At 46.7% G+C, this 17,247-nt stretch overlaps 1 protein-coding gene across 1 annotated transcript; it reads left to right on the top strand.

Moving 5' to 3' along the window:
- Positions 1-318: 318 nt before the first annotated feature.
- CUNH1orf216 (chromosome unknown C1orf216 homolog) lies at positions 319-5,316 on the top strand. Its single transcript, XM_016147257.2, has 3 exons — positions 319-512; positions 2,576-3,265; positions 4,193-5,316. Exons 2-3 carry the CDS (start codon positions 2,581-2,583, stop codon positions 4,240-4,242), a joined length of 735 nt encoding a protein of 244 aa, XP_016002743.2. The 5' UTR covers positions 319-512; positions 2,576-2,580; the 3' UTR covers positions 4,243-5,316.
- Positions 5,317-17,247: the final 11,931 nt, after the last annotated feature.

Below are 17,247 nucleotides of genomic sequence, written 5' to 3'. Positions count from 1 at the left end.
AAGCAGACAGGGTAGGATGCTCAGAGGGGCCCGAGGCTGCTGCTGCCTTAAGGATTTACCCTGCAACGGGGAAGCTAACGAGGGTTTTTCAGCAGGAGGGTGGTGACATGATCAGTTTTCATTCTGAAAACGTCACTGTATCTGCAGTGAGGCGAGCCGATTGGAGAGGCCCAGCGATTACAGTTAGGAAATAAAACTGGACCTACAGGCCTCGGTCAAGGCTGCGGGAGGCGAAGCAGGGGAAGCGGTTTCTGCGTTCGGCGCCCGCGCGCGCGCGCGGCGCCGCAGGAAACCGAACCAGCCCACGTGGGCCAGGCCGCCCCGCCCCGCGCGCTGACACCTCCCGGCTCCGCAGTCCGCTCCTGGGGCTGGGCGCGCTCTCGTGCACCCGCACCCCACGCCGGGGTCCCGCGTGACGTCCAGGCCGAGGGACCCCTCAGCCGGAAGGGTCAAGTTCTCGCCGCCGGGAGTGCAGCACCAGAGCCAGCAGCGCAGAGAGGAGCCTCCAGGCGGTGAGTCCGAGCCCAGGGCGGGGAGGTGGGGCGGTCTGCGGACGAGAGGGAAATCGCAGCCTCCGCCCAACTGCCGCATAGGGGGGGATTAGGGAAGGATGGTCTCTATCCTGCCCGGGGGGTAGCCGACCTCTTCCGCAGGGCCAAGCAGGAAGGGAGGCCGCTTCTCTCCATCCTTACAGAGCCAACTTTCCCCTTACCCACCCACCCGCACCCCGGCAAACTGCGGATTAGCTTGGAGAGAAGCCTTATCCTGAGGTGTCTGGGTTCCCATTTCACCGTCCACGAGAACCCTGTCATTCGCAGCACCACCCCTGTTGCATCCGAGCTTCCTTCACGGCCCCGCCCAAGTTCAGGGAAAAGAAAACATTTGGGTGGGGAAGATATCCAGGCACCTTGCTTAGCTGAGAGTTCGTAGATCACCCTACACCATTTCCCCAGGACTTCCGCCCACTACTGGATGTGGGGAGGGTCCTTGCCACTTCCACTATCCCTCACTCTCACTGATCCCTCATCTTTCTAATCCTAGTGATAATGTGGTCAGTAGAAATCTCTTGCCAGTTCGAACCCTAATTTTGGTAGAAGCTGATTATTGGGGAGGAATTAGGAGCATGGTCTGCCCTCCCTCCAGGCCTCAGGTTGGAGCAAGCTACAGGCGGGGACACAAGACAGGAGGCATGGAGGCGGGGAGAAGGTCCTAAGAGAGGCTCGTGGTCAGTGTGTGTGTGGGGCCCTCCTTGGGCAGTCAGCAGAAGCCTCCTGCTACTACTGGCCCTGTTTACCTGAGCAGAGATAGCCCACTGCAGTCCCCTCCCTCTTTCAACAAGTATGGTCTGACACCTGCTTAGTGCCAAGCTCCATGCGGGCTCCTGCAAATATTCTGGAGGATAGAGAAGTTCCATGTCTAGTCAGGGAGCCAGATTTATAAATTATTATAAGAGAGTTTTTAAAAAATTGAATAGACATTTACTGACCCATCAACTATGTGCCAGTGACAGGAAACAAACATGAATAAGACAGTATGTACTCAGGGCAGCGGAGACCCAGAGGAAGCCAAAGTTAATTGTGTTTGTTTGTGTATATTGGGGCAGTGGGGAAAATATCAGGATGGCTTCAGAGAGGCGGGGATATTAGAGCCGAGTTTTGAATTATGAAAAAGAATTTGCTGGGTGGAGAAGGGAGGACCTCAGGGGGAGGGGAGAGGAAGGGTATTGCAGGCAAAGGGAATTGTGTAAGGAGAATAATAAGATCTCTGAGCACTTTGATATGATGGGAGGGGCAGAGTGGCAAGAGGCAAGTCTGCAAGGGTAAAGAGGGACCAGTTGAAGCACAACTCTGTAGGGCATGTAGGGATTTAGCAGGAGTGTAGGCAGGGAACTCAGAGCTGTGACCAATGAAATTTACATTTTTCACCGGAGGCAGAAAGATCAATGAAAATGCTGTGACAGTCTGTTATCCAGGTAAGAAGTGGTCTGAACCAAGTGAAAGTGAGGCGAGATGTATGTAAATAAACACATAGGTTTTTTAGGAGGAAGAATTGTTGGAATTTGGTGGCCATTGAGATGGGGGAAGGAAGCAGAATGAGGAGTCCAGGATGCTCTCAGGTTTCTAGCTGCAATGACTGAATGGAGAGTGGGGCCATTCTGCTGGGGACAGTGAAAGTGGTGAATTGATTTGGACGTGTAGAGTTTGAGGAGCCTGTGGTTGGTTGCAGAGTTGGATATCAGTTGGATCTGGGCTGGAGACAGACCTGAGAGTCACCAACACGTTATGGCTCTTGAAGCTACAGCAGAGCAATGAGGTCATCTGGGGAGAAGTGTATAGAATGAGAAGACAACCTGCCTCAGAGAGCTGAAGGAAAACCTTCTGCAGGAGACTGAGAAGGAACAGTCAGAGGAAGAGGAGGAAAACCAGGAAAGGAGGTGTGACCAGAGTCCAGGGAAGGGGACTGAGAGGGAGCAGCCAGGCTCACGCTCTCTTCCTTGTCCCTGCAGCTCGGTCGCCTTGACTCAGGCACCCCATTCTGTCCTGCTCTGACTCATTCTTCTGCTTCCCCTCTACAGACCAGATGTTCGCCATCCAGCCAGGGGTAGCTGAGGGGGGCCAGTTCCTGGGGGGCCCACCTCCTCGAGAATGTCAGCCTGAGTTCCAACCAGACAGCAACTCCAACTTCGTGGCAAGTGCCAAGGATGCCAATGAGAATTGGCATGGGATGCCAGGCCAGGTGGAGCCCATCTTGAGGAGGAGGTCCTCTCAGCTGCCCTCTGACAAGCAGGCCTTCCAGGCCCCTGGGCTTCCTGAGGGGGAGGTCCGCAGCCCACCAGAGGGGGCAGAGATCCCCAGAGCTGAGCCAGAGAAGATGGGTGGTACTGGCACAGTCTGTTCCCCTCTGGAGGACAACGGCTATGCCAGCAGCTCCCTGAGCATTGACAGCCCTAACGGCAGCCCCGAGCCTGCCTGTGGGACCCCTCGAGGCTCTGGCATTTCAGATCCTCTTCTGCCCTCAGTGGCCCAGGCCGTGCAGAAGCTGCAAGCTCAAGAGCGCTACAAAGAACAAGAAAAAGAGAAGCACCACATGCACTTGGTGATGTACCGTCGGCTGGCCCTGCTCCAGTGGATCCGCGGCCTGCAGCACCAGCTGGTTGACCAGCAGGCCCGTCTGCAGGAGAGCTTTGACACCATCCTAGACAACCGAAAGGAACTTATCCGCTGTCTCCAACAGAGGGCAGCGCCATCCAGGCCCCAGGACCAAGGTTAAGAGTGTACTGCCACAGAGCGTGGCAAGGGTATATGCATAGATTTGCAGGCGTGTGAGTGTTTGTGTACATGTACATGATTATTAGCTGGTATGAATGCAGGTAAGCATAAGTGAATATGTACGTGCTAATATGTAGGCAGATATGTGCAGACGTGTGAATCAGCACCTGTGTATCACCTTGTGTGTGTTGTGTGCACACACGAGCTAACTTATGTGCAAGCCTATGTATGAGTGTGTCCATCTGTGTATGGGTAGTATGTATGTAAGAGGGAGTATATTTGTACATGCATGTGAGGACAGGTACTCAACAGTGTGTGTATATGTGCATGAGTGAGGATATACAGCTGACCCTTAACAGATTTGAACTGCACAGGTCCACTTATGTGTAGATTTTTTTCCAGCAAATATATACATACAATACTGTAAATATATTTTCCTTATGATTTCCTTAATGACATTTTCTTTTCTCTAGCTTACTTCATTGTAAGAATATAGTATATAATACATATACAAAATATGTGCTAATCAACTGTGTTATCAGTAAGGCTTCTGGTCAATAGCAGGCTACAAGTAGTTAAGTTTTGGGGGATTCAAAAGTTATAGATGGGTTTTTGACTGTTGGGGGTCAGCACCCCTGCCTTGTTCAAGGGTCAACTGTATATGCAAAAGATGTGTGTGCCTATGAGTGAGTTTGAGTGTGCAGTGTTGTGGTGGGTGTATATGAGTGAACCCTAGTGTGTGCAGGCCTATGGGTAGAGGTGCACGTGCACAGGTGCCGCCATGGGAAGTGTATGTCAGGAACATGTGTATTTGCAGGCAGACTCCCTAGCAAGTGTGTGAAAATATATATTCAATGCACACGTGGGGCATCCATCTTCACCCTATGCTACCCATGGCCTGCCATAGCCTTTTTTCTCCACAGGGTCCCACTGCTCCCTGGAAGGAGTGACTCCTGCTGTCATTTACAGATGATCCATTCTCCTGGGATTTCCCAGGCCACCTTTCCTTCTCCCTCCCCTCACTCCTCCCAGGCCTTGCTCTACTAAGGCTGTTGTTCCTGATGATGGATTTGTTGAAGGTGGTAGCTGCTTTGACCTGCCTTGGCTTTTTGGCCACAATTTTGCCAGGGCAATTGGTAGAGAATTAGTATCAGGGAGGGGAGCTGGGGATGGTGATCAACACCATGGCAGGGAAGGGGGCGGGATCAGAGAAGAAGAAGATGATAGGGGACTGTCCCTTTAAAACTCTGCTTTTGGGCATATGGGAGATAGGGATGGGGGGATAAGGATGGCAGAACCCTACGAAGAATAGGATAATGAGAATTCTAAAATACCACTTCCAAGCAAACCACACTTCTCCACTGCGAAGGAGCTGTTGCAGATCATATTGATTTAAGCTTCTGATGAAAAGGAATGTGTGCTTATAAGCTTGCAAGGAATGGACAAGGTGTTCCTAAGTTGCTGGGACAAATCTTACTTCCTTCTTTGTGCCTCTACTTGTTATGTCTCTCTGGCTTTAGCAACACTGGATGTTGACTTAGTTTGGTCGTTTCCCTGAAGTCAGACTGTTGAGGCCAGAAGGAGCCACAGTTTGGTTCTCAAGGTGGGTAGGGGGCAGTGTCTGCCCAGCCTCTGGAACCTCTTAGATGTTGGGTCTTATCCTCTTCCACCACTGCATGGCCCTTTAAATGGGGATTGACAGTCTCCAGCTGAAGCTCTGAGAGGTGCAGAACCAGTGAGTTCTGGGGAGAGCCAAGGACTAAGGTAGCCAAGCTCTCTGTTTTGCTTCTGGGAGCCAAGAAGATGCAAGATCCTGATGGGTGAGCAGCAGCACTGAGGTCACCAACTCTGCCACTGACCTTCAGTCTTCCTATCTGCAAAATGTGGGGACTCTTTCTGACTATCTCTAAAGAGTTTCATCCCTGACAGGTGGATGGGTGAGAGGAATGGGAAGTGAGGCTGATGCAATGAACTTGGGAACTGAGTGTCTATAACTTCTGCATGTTGAGTGTGAACCAAGATAAATAAACTGGGCCAGAGAAATGCATTTCTTGTTTGTGTTTTTATTCTACCTGTTGTCTGGTGGCTTCTTTTCCACATGTCTGAACTCCCTTTTTGAGCAGGGCTCTGAACTGGGGTTTTAGTCCCAGACCCATAAGTTTAATAAATGCTGGTGGTGAGAAAGGAGCAGGGATGGGGATGCTCTGGGGTCTGAGCCAGGCCTCAAATCCACACTCATCATATACATGCCCACACCTACCAGGCACCTACAGAGACACACGGGCACCTGCCAGACCGCACACCTATGCAGGCGTTCACGCCTACACACAAGAGCTCACACAAATGCACACTCCTGGACACAGATCCTCACGCGTGCTCCCTCTGCTCCCCCACCGCTCTCAGAAACACCCCTGCAGCCCCCTGTGATGCTCCCAACCCCAGCACGGGGAAGCCTGGGAACGTGTCTGCTCCTCTCCAAGCCTGAGGACTTCTCTAGTCAATCCTTATTCTTGCCCCGCTCCTCCCACCAAGCCCCTAGGATCAAAACAGGTCGATCCTATTCTCGTTTATCACCGGTAGGTTTGAGGAGAGATCCATCTGGTTGTGAGAGTGGCGAGCGCCGGGAGGGAGGTGGCGCCGGAGAAAGCTGGAGCGGGGGAGCGGGGTGCATCTCATTAAGGTCAAGGCTGGGGGAGGGGCTAGGTCCTCTGAGGGCCCGTAACCCCCCACACTCAGGATGAAAGAGGGCTTTGGCGATGGGACAGGGGCAGGCGAGGGGCTCTGGGCTGGGGGGGCCGTGACCTTGTCCCATAAGGGAGCGCGAGGTGGAGCTCCAGTGCTCCGCGCTAGGGAAAGAGGAGAGGGCTGGAGGCCAGCGTTCAGCTGGTGTTCAGTGGTCTCGGACAGGGCTCCTCCCCCGAAAGGCGAACACAAAGGGGAGGCCTCCGCGGACTCGGTGCTGCCTGGAGCCGCGCCCCGGACTGCACAAAGCGGGGGCAGGGCGGGGCCGAGCCCGCCCCACACGCCGGCGCGCCCTGGACTGCTGATCCGCACCACTGCGAGCGACGTTTCCTGCGCCTAATCCCAACAAGCATGAAAACGGCTCCGGCAGGCCCGCCAGCAGGCCTTTTGTTCTGGCCCCTCGCGGGACAGCTGCAGCCGGGATCCCTCCCCTCTTTTGGGTCTTCTCCCCCGCATCCCTTGCCTTTCTCCCCACCTCAGCTGCCTGGAAGGCCGGCAGCCTTCCAGGGCTTTCGCCTCGGGCACTTGGACGCACAAAGGGGGGCAGCGCCCCTAATCTGGGGGAGGGGGAGGATTAACCCCAGGGTCTGCAGGGAGGGTTGGGGCCGTGGAGTGAAGAGCAAGAGAGGGCTGCAGATAGGCCCTCCGCTGCTAGTGTAGGGGTGTGCAGGTGATGTGGGCTGCAGGTGAGAACGTAGTTGCAGGACTGGACCTGTGAGCGTGCATGTCTGACTGGGTGCGAGTTAGGGCGGAGGGGGCTCCGGTGTTCCGCAGGCTTCTTGGACTCCTAGCCGGCCCCCCAAACCTAGTATTCAGACAGCTCTCCCTAGACCTTGATTCCCCCCTTGGGCTGTCCTGGAACTCCTCTCCACACTCCTCCCGGGATCTCCATCACTCTGTGTCTTCAGTTCCCACCCATTCTCGGGACTCCCGAACCTCTGTCTCCAGCAGGGCCTCTGCCTCCCACCCTCACCTGCAAATCCAACTGGCCGCTGGACAGTGCCACCCAGATGACCCGGAGCAACTCAAACTTCCCATGTCCCAAACTGAGCTCATCTTCTCCCCACCCATAAACTGGGTCGCCCCACTCTTTCATTTGTGGTGTGAGTTTCACCCCTCCTACTCACTCCTCCTGGCACTCAACCACCAAATTCAGTCCCTCCCATCTCCCAAGCACTTCTCTAGCTCATGTCTTCCTCTCCACTCCAACTTACCCCACCTTGGTTCAGACCTCCATGATCTTACCTGGACAACGGGAAGGACCCCTGTTCTTGCTCTCTCTCTTGCATCTACCATACTACTCTATAATGGGCTCATATAAGACTCCTTCAACCGAAGACCTTTCCAAGTCTCTCCAGTGGCTCTACTTGCTTGCCTTGCCTTGCAAGGCCTTCTCTGATTGGTTCCTGCATCTCTGCTAGCCTCCTATTTCTCCAGAGTCTGGTGTTCCACAAGTTACTGTCTAGTCTATGAAGATATTCCCCAAGAGCCTTCATGGAGATTTTTCCCTCTCAGGAAAGGGAATGAAATCGCTGGCTAGCCTTGTTCCTCACAGAACTACCCTTCAGAGTCCCAACGATCAGGGAACTACAGAGCAGTGGATGATTCAGAGAAGCCAGCCAGACCCTCCAAAGATGGTGAGTGTTGGCCCAGGCTTGCCCACACGATGCTTGCCACATGCAGGATGGCTGGGTTCCTCTTGAGCTGATGAGGTGCTGCCCTTCGTTGGGCTCCCTCAGGCCACTGTGGCTACAGAGGCCACTCTAGCTGCCTGAACCCCCGGGGATGCTGGGTACCTTTGTTTGTGTCCAAGATCCCTCAAGATGAACCACATCCCCAGAGAGCCCAGAACCCCACAGTCTGCAAGCATGTCTATGTCACTCTGTTCCTGTCACCATTGTCACCAGACACCTCCTCCCAGACATTACCAAGAACCTGCCTCCAAAGTGCTCTTCACATCCTCATCTTAGTCACTAGCAGGAAATTCCTGAGTTCAACAAGTATTTATTATTGTTTACCATGTAGGAGACCCTCTGCCAGGCACTGGGGACCAAGATGAATCGGACACAGTCCCATTCTGCGGGGACTTCAGTCTGTCCAGGAAGACAGACCCAGACATGGGTAATGAGAATATAGTGTGCTAAGTGCTAATAGAAGTCTGTATATGGTGCTATGGAAGCACTTTCCAAAGCATGTTCCAGCAGTTGGGATGTAAAAGATTTCTGATCAAAGGAGCTTGAGAAACACTAGGTTAAATGATGTAACTGGACTTCTTTACTGCAGGACTCTTCACGGCCTTTACTGCACCAGTTACACATTGTGAATGCCTGAGAGAAGGGCTTCTCAAACCTCTTTGAGCGTGGAACCCTTTTTTCATGGATTGTTTTCTAGATTGAGGGTTCCAGGGATCACATTTGGGAAACATTTCTGTGGGAACTGAGAGAATGGAGAGACTAGTTCTGTGTTTGGGGTTTGGGGTAGGGAAAGGGATAAGGTTAGTGAGGGACAACCAAGAAAGAGTTCCCAGAGGATGTGAACTGGAACTGATGTCAACCTGGAAGATGACTAAGTCAAAGAGGAAAAGACCAGCCTAGGAAAGGTGAAGGGGACTTGCCCTGGGGAGGCTGGGACCAGGGGCCCCTGAGGGCTCAGAAGCAGGGCACTGTCCCAGGGACAGAGGAGTCTTTTCGAGCCAGCAACTGCAGTGTGGAGAGGGGCTTTATCTGTACAACTGTTGTGAATACATGTTCTCATGAGCTTGGCTAAAACATCACATCACTTTCTGGGCTGCTGGGAAGTATATTAAGGTCAGTAAAAGTATGTCTGTGAGCCAGACATACTTCTGTCTTCAGGTATACTCAAGACCTTCGCCGTTTGGGTGTGCATGCAGTAATAATGGGTGCAGACCTGGAAGTCCAGGAGCCAGTCTTCTGAAGAGAGGGGTTCTGAACCAAGGTCAGTGGGCTTCATTATGGGAGCCAATAAGACTCCCTCAAAAACCTTCCTTGCTTTGTGTCAGCTGAATTTGGTCCTGTAGGAACCATCAACATAGGCTCAGTCCAGAACATGCAGATGTGTATAGATATACATGTGTGTGTCCAGACTTCTGTGAAGAAGTCCAAAGCTGCTGCTGCTGCTGCTGCTGCTGCTGCTGCTGCTGCTGCTGCTGCTGCTGCTTCTTCTTCTTCTTCTTCTTCTTCTTCTTCTTCTTCTTCTTCTTCTTCTTCTTCTTCTTCTCTTTCTCCTCCTCCTCCTCCTCTTCCTCCTCCTCCTCCTCCTCCTCCTCCTCCTCCTCCTCTTCTTCCTCCTCCTCCTTTTTCTTTTCTTCTTCTTCCTGGTGGATCTGGTGGGTTTCAATGCCATGCTCATTTCTATTTGTTATTCCTATCTCTGTAGCCAGCCATCTTCTTCCCATTTTCAACACCATCTTTCCCAACTTCCTTCTCCATTGTAGCCCATGCCATCTCCCTAACAACAACAATAAGAGAAAGAAAAAGAAGGAGAAGAAGGAAGAGGAGCGAGGAGACAGAGGGGGAGGGGGACGAGAAGAGTGCTTCCTTTGTGCCAGGGCAGGCACTGTTCTTGGCACGTGTTAACCCAGAATAGCTACCTCTTCTGCTTCCTGTGCTCAGAGTGCCTGAAATCCTCTTCTATACAGCCTCCCAGGACTCACAAACCACCCTTTCCCTAAATTTATTCCTACCTCCCAAACTCACCCAGAAAGAAGCAGACCCTTCTAAGTGACTGTCTGGCTCCCTCACCCACCAAATTGTCTCAGGTACAATCACCTCTTCTTCTTCATAATGAAACTTCTTCTATATGAGACACTCAGAGACTCCCCTAATTCTAATGAGAACTTCTAGTTGGTGTGTGTGTGTACACATGTGCATGTATGTGCACATATGCATTTTGGGGATGGGGAGTCAGAATGGCTATGTACTCATTAACAGGTGAGGGCTAAGCAGAGAGAGATGAGAGATCTTTCTGGCTCATCTGGAAATGGCAAATTACCTCATAGAGTTTTCTAGTACCTCGCCTCTTCATAATATGTAACATTTTTTCAAATCACTTCCAATTGTTATTTGGCTATAGCATACATGCACTCAACCTCGAGCAACATTAACTGTGGAAGCCGACCTTGTGACCAGGAGCCCCTCATCCTGTGAGGCAGGAATGGTTAAGGTCACCACGGCCTTATCAACTTCACCTGGAGAGAGATAACTACCTTTAGAAATCCCTTACTAAATTAGCCTACATTCTGCTCCCCATTATAATAACATCCCCTTATGTGTGCTCATACTTTTCCTCGATTTTCCCATTGCCTCCTCTGACTACATGGAGAGGTAGGCATTGGTGTGCCTTTTTATAGAAGCATGGGGCTCAGAGAGGTTAAGTGACTTGTGCTTGTGATGGAGAGAAGATCCTGCTCATTCAACTAACTACACATAACCACCTAAGCCTCACCCAGGTCGCTATTGAATCCCGTGGCAGCGCTTAAGGGAAAGGTTTGCACATGTGTGCAGAGAGGGTTGCTGGCTCAGTGGGGGTGCCTTTGGCATTTGGATAATTTTTTGAGCGGGACTGTCCAAGGCAATGCAGAGTCCCAATTTAGCATCCCTGTCCCCTAGACATGAAATACCAACAGCCCTGCCTACCCAATTATTAAAATAACCAAAAGATCTCTCTCATATTTTAAAAAGCCCCCTATAGGGTTGATATCTCTCCACCCTCCTCTCTTCCCCCTGTCACTTAGAACCACAGGACCAAGGTCTCAGCTTTGGACCTGGTGCCCTTTCTATTGTCCCAGTCTCTGGACTCCCTTCCTTTTGGGCTCTCTCAGCCAGAAAGTGTCGAGAGTTAACTGAGGCTTAAGTTCCAACCTGCCTCTGAGGCCTAAGGAGGCTGTTCCTTTAAGGAGGCTGGTTCCCAGGACCAATAGAGCATAATGGGGGTTGGGATGAGGTGGTAGGAGAGAAGGGAGAGGACCCCACCCCCGCCCCCTGCAGGCCTCACCTAATCGCCACACTCTGCATTATTACCCGCCTAACGCAGCGTGCTTTTAAATAATATATGCAAAGATTTCCCTCTCAAATTATCTCCCCAGGCAAGCGAGCTCAACTCCAGCTTGTTAATGGAAAAAATGCAAATAGGGCCTCCCACCTCTCTCCCCCAGCCCCTAGGCTCTGGACAGCTAATGTGATTTCCTTCTTTTTTGGGAATTTCTGTTTCTATTGAAACCATTTTTTAGGGCAGTTGAGGGGGGTGATTTCCCAAGTGCCACCCAAAGGGATAGTCTTAGAAGGGCTGGCACAGTTCAGGTAGAAGTTTGAGGAAATCACTCTATTATGGAGCCTGCCTTTTTCTGAGCCTCATTTTCCTCATCTGAGATCTCAATTAGTTCTTCCCAGAACTGCTGTGAGGCTGAATGGAGGGCAAGGCATGGAGCCCTGCACTGTGCAGGCACATCTTTTCAATTTAAACCTGCTGTGCTTGGTGGATACAGAGATGGAGAAAACAGATGTGGCTTCTGCCCTCATGAAGCTCACAGTCTAGCAGGATCATTTAAAATTTTAAAAGCAATTATGGGACACCTTAATCAGGCAATCAAAATCAATATCATCATAGTGAGACAAATGGACATCCACTTCCTGGTGTGAAGTCCTGAGGACACGCTATCCTGCCAAAGAGGCAGAAAGAAGCTAAGGAATGCAGAACCAGGAGGGAAACCACCAGACAAACTTAAATTCAGAGTCAAGTTAGCAAGCAGTGGCAAAGGCTCTTTAGAAATAGCAAAGCTATAAAAGAAGAATTAACTATTCCAGATCAACAGGGCTAAAGAGACAATATATCTAAAAGCAATGTATGATTCTAGGTCAGGTATTGAATTGGAAAAAATTTCCATTAAAACATTGGGATATTTGGCAAAATGTAAATATGGATTATATTATAGATATTTTATTGTATCTATCTTAAATTTCCTGAATATGATAATCATATCTGTGTCACATAGAAAAATCTTGTTTCGAGGAAATATATGTGGAAATGTTTAGAGGTAAAAGATAATGATGTTTGCGATTTAGCCCTTAGATGGTTCAGAGAACAAATGTGGCAGAATATTAACAATGGGTGAATTAGGCGAAAATTTTAGGGTTGTTTGTTGAATTATTTTTGCTACTTTTCTGTAGGTTTAAAATTTTTCAAAATAAAAAATTGAAAAAAGGAAAAAATGATTAGCTTTTTAAAAGCATGATAATGCTATTGTAACTATGATTTTTAAAAGTCCTTATCTTTTAGAGACACTCGCTAAATAAAACATTTCCAGATGAAATAAAACGATCTGTATTATTTGCTCAAAAATCATACAGAAGGAAGCTATTTGGGGGTTTAGACAAAATCAGATTGGCTGTGAGTTGATAACTGAAATTGTGTGATAAGAATATTCTCTTCTTTTTTTCTTATATTTAAAGTTTCTATAATAAAAGTGTCATTTTTTAAAAAAGCAATTACAAGAAATATGATGAGTGTCAGGAGAGAAGTATAGGTCTAGTAGGTGAACGCTATCTAGTCTAGAGTTTTGGAGGAAGCTTTCTAGAAGAGAGTGTTAAAACAGACTCAGAGTGAGTGGGACAAAAGTAGAGTGAGTAGGGGTGAGGTGGGAGAGCGCTTTCCAGGCCAATGGGCCAGCAAGTACAAGAGCAAGATAGCCTGGTGGATTTTGTAGGACCCAAAAGTAAAGTGGAGAGAAGCCAGGTAGAGAATGGAGAGAGTTGGAGGTAGAAAGGACCTTTCATCCCAGGAACCAGTGTAGGGATTTTATCCTGAAGGCAATAGAGAGCTTTAAGCAGAGAAGTAACAGGATCAGCTTTGCATTTGTGAAAGACCACTCTGGTGTTTTGTGGGCTGATAGAAAGATGCAAGACTGGGGACAGTTAAAAACTTCTGTTTTTTTGAATTGGATCTGAATCATTTCCCTCTCTTCGGGCTTCCTGAACTTCCCAGACTTCTGACTAAGGGATAGAGAGCTTGGGTGTCTGATTTCCAACATGGGACTAACCCACTTCAGAGCTCTAATGGTCCTCATTCCATCTCCCATTCCTTTTGCCTCCATCATCATAGGGAAGCAGTATGGCTGGCGGTTAAGAATTTCAGACTCTGAAGCCAAGCTGCCTAGTTTTAGTTCCAGCCTCTGCCCCTTCCTAGCTGATGACCTTGAATAAATTTCTTTACTTTGACTCTGTGTATAAAACAGGGATGACAATAATATTACATCACAGCGAGACTGCGGGGATTAAATGCCTTGATATGTGTCAGGTGCTAGAACCGTGTAGTGCCCATTATAAGGCTTTTTAAAGTTTACTCTGTACCAAGTATATTCCTGGAAGGATGCAGATGAACAGAAAGGGAAGAGAATAAAGAAGATTCTTTATTCTCAGGCTTACTGGACAGATGGAACACAGATTAAAAAGAGCAATATCAAAGCACTATATTATTGCATTGTTTACAGTATTAAATACAGCTGGAAACAACCAAAGGTCCATCAATAGGGGAATGGCTAAAAAAATTGTTACATTTGGTATTGTTTAGAAGGAGGTTGGGAAAATTCTTATTTTATCATATTAGATGAAAAATCCAGAAGCAAAATTGCAAATGTCATATGACTTCAATCATATTTTTGAAAGAATAAAGAGAAAAAAACTTGAAGGAAACACACTGAAATAGTTACAGTGGTTACCTCTAGATGGTGCTGTTTGGGTGTGGTTTAATTTTTAAAATCTGTTTCCAAAGTATCTAATAATATGCATGAATTACTTTTATAATGGGAACATTGCAACCTCGCTTTGTTAAAAAATTGCTTTTGGTTACAAATGAATAATGGTGAACATCATTAGCCATCAAGGAAATGCAAATCAAACCACATTGAGATACCACTTCACACCCACGAGGATGGGTGTTGGTGAGGATGTGGAGAAATTGGAAGCCTCATGATCTGCTAGTGAGAATATAAAATAATGCAGTTGAGAAAACAATCTGGCAATTCCTCAAAAGGTTAAACATAGAGTTAACATAATTCCACAACCCAGCAATTGCACTCCTACTACATATATACCCAAGAGAATTGAAAATATATATTCACCTAAAAATTTGTGCATGAGTGTTCTTAGTAACCCAAAGTGGAAACAACCCAAATGTTCATTAAATGCTGAATGGATAAATAAAATGTGGCACGGTATATCCATATAACGAAGTATTACTTAGCAATAAGAAGAAATTAAGTACTAATCCATTTTAATTTATTATATTATAATTGCATTATATATATAATACTATAAAAGTAACAAGGCTACCAACTACATCTTTGAAAAACGGGGTTGTGGTATTATCAATGGCGGGTGATGACTCCATACTTTTTGTGTAAGAGGGATTTGTAATAGCAATCAGATGGAAGAGGCTGGATCTTAGAGTTGGATTTCCATAGCATTTTACAAACTAAGAAAATCCAATAATGAGGGGGAGATTATCATGGAGGAAGAGGGACTAAAGAGACCAGGGAATGACTTTTCTCTAATACAAGGACTCTTAGCATGGTTGGCGTGTTTTCCTTCAGAATGTTTTCCCTGCTCATACTTTTTACATAGTTGCAGTCATACTACCTAGCATGATGAGAATCCTAATGTTTTGACTTAACATTAAAGTAATCATTTTCCATGCTTTTATGTAGACTTTTTGACCATTATTTTAGATGACTTTATAATGTTACTACAACTTAGTTAATTCATCCTCTATTGTAAGGTATTTAAGTTGCTTCTAACTTTTCTACTAAAATCAATAAAATTAACATCTTTGTTCATATTTTCCCTCATATTTCAAACTATGTGGGGGTAGATTCTCAAAGTTAGAATTCCTGCATCAAAGGGTCTTTATGGCTCTTGAGAAATATCATAAACTCATTTTCCAAAGACGTCCTTGCAAACTTAATAAATATCGAATCAATTATTTGATATAATTGAACATATTTGAAATAATTGATATAATTGAATGATTTAAAAAAGTATATTTTTAATTGTATTATAATATTATAATGTTATATATAAAGTTATATATAATAATTATGTAATATTATATGTGATATCATATATTATATATATTATGTTATATATGATATTATAATTAACTATATACATTATTAAAATTGTTATTTTCTTTTCCTTCTTTTCTTCCTTCTTTCTTTTCTCCCTATTTTCTAGTGAGGTTAAGTATTCCTCGTTTTTAAATAATATCCAAATAAACCTTTTGTGTAATACCTATTCTGTATTAAGCGGCTCTTTCCACTGAACCTTTGGAAGGTAATTAAAGTTCAAGCCCATAGCAAGGTTGTGAGGGCCTGAGCCAGTTCAATGGTGGTGAGAAGGAGGAGATGAGAATGAACCCAAGAGACTTTAGGCGAAGTCTAATACCCTCTACAGGATGAGGTATCAGTCGGATGTAGGGTAAAGTTGAGGGAAGATAACTGACCCAGACTTGACAAGCCTAGGAGTTTGGTCATAATACTAGAAAACCTAGAAAAGAAGCAGATTCAGTTCAGTCTGGGGCATATTGAGTTTGAAATCCCCAAGGACATCCAAGTGGTGCTTCGTGTAGTGGATACTGTGATATATTACCCAGATTCCTCTTTCAGGGCCAAAATGCTCGTTCTCACATTTCTGGAAGCATTTGTGGCTGAGGGCTCTCAGCTGAATCCTTCCCTGTGTTTGCCCTCAGCTGAAGATAGCTACCTGGCCCAAGGTCACACTGCCTTTGTAGGCCGCCAATATCTAATGAATGAGCATTGTAGGGATCTAAAGGCCGGGCACCCTTTATCAGGGCAGGACCAATCTGAAGGCCATCCTAGAGCTCATTACAGGATCAGTTGTGGCTTTGTTTTCGACCATTCAGTTCCTTGTCTGCCTAGTTCTCATTCCTTACCTCTACCACTGCTGTTGACCCCAGAGCACTTCCAGACCTGCCTGCAGGTCTGCATTTCAGAGTCTGTTTTCAGGAAACCAACTTTAGACAGTTGGAGATACATATCTGGGCTTGGGAGGAGAGTTTGTTTGAGAGACAGGAATTCAGGGACCAGTTGCCATAGTAATAATGTGAGGAGTGAGCGAGATGATGGGAGTTGAGGGGCCAGAGGGCAGAGATTGCATATTAGGAAATGAAGACTTACACTGAGAGGACAGAAAGAAGAAGAGACAGAGAGGGGAGCATGATAAGGTAAGGTTGAGAAGTTTATTTTTAGGAAAAACAGCCTGTCAGGGCCTCTCAGAGGCTGACACAGTCCAGGCCACTTTTGTTTATTTTGAAGATCAAGGTTACATTAAAAAATGCCCAATACCAAAGCAGTGTGCTTTAAATGTAGTATAATTTAAATGCTTTCATTAATAAATTAATTATTTTAATAGTGATACAAAAATACAAAAAAAATAAATCTAATTTTAAAGTACAAAATTTAGGCTCTTAATGAATAGGATGCCTGGGCCGAAAGTCTCTTCTGGTCACTGATTGTCCCACCCTCCCTTGCACTAGGTTCTGTAGTCAGCAGAGGCTGACTGGTCAGAATTTGGAAAACAAAAACAGAAAATAACAAATGTCAACAAGGATGTGTAGAAATTGCAACCTTTGTGCATTGCTGTCAGGAATGTAAAACAGTACAGTTGCTGTGGAAAATATTATGGCAATTTCTCAAAAAATTAAACAGAATTACCAAATGATCCAGAAATTTCACCTCTGGGTAAATACTCAAAAGAATGGAAAGCAGGGACTCAAACATGTTCATAGTAGTATTATTCACAATAGCCAAAACATGGAAGCAACCCATGTATCCATCAATGATAGATAAGCAAAATGTGGTATATACATACAATGGAATATTACCCAGCCTTAAAAAAGGAAGGAAATTCTGCCACATGCTGCCACATGGAGGAATCCCGAAGATCTTATATTAAGTGAAATAAGCCAATCATAAAAGGACAAATACCGTATGATTCCACTTATATAAGGTACCTAGAATAGTCGAATTCAGAGAGACAGAAAGTAGAATGGCGGTTGCCAGGGGCTGGGGGTGGAAGACAAATGAAGAGTTATTGTTTAATGGGTACAGAGTTTCAGTTTTGCAAGATGGAAAGAGAGAGTTCTAGAGATGGTGATGGTTACACAACAATGTGAATGCACTTAATGCTACGCAACTGCACACTTA

The sequence above is a fragment of the Rousettus aegyptiacus genome, unplaced genomic scaffold (assembly GCF_014176215.1).
Source record: "Rousettus aegyptiacus isolate mRouAeg1 unplaced genomic scaffold, mRouAeg1.p scaffold_m13_p_1, whole genome shotgun sequence".
NCBI classification, from domain to species: Eukaryota; Metazoa; Chordata; class Mammalia; order Chiroptera; family Pteropodidae; genus Rousettus; species Rousettus aegyptiacus.
The sequence above is the reverse complement of the archived record's forward strand: the minus strand, read 5'-3'. Positions and strand labels throughout refer to the sequence as shown.

What these genes read in the sequence shown, in the direction of transcription:
- CUNH1orf216 (XM_016147257.2), top strand. Translation starts at nt 2,581, where the DNA reads ATGTTCGCCATCCAGCCAGGGGTAGCTGAGGGGGGCCAGTTCCTGGGG. An exon ending in ATCCAGGCCCCAGGACCAAG is followed by an intron (nt 3,266 to 4,192) that starts GTTAAGAGTGTA and finishes TTTTCTCCACAG; the next exon opens with GGTCCCACTGCTCCCTGGAA.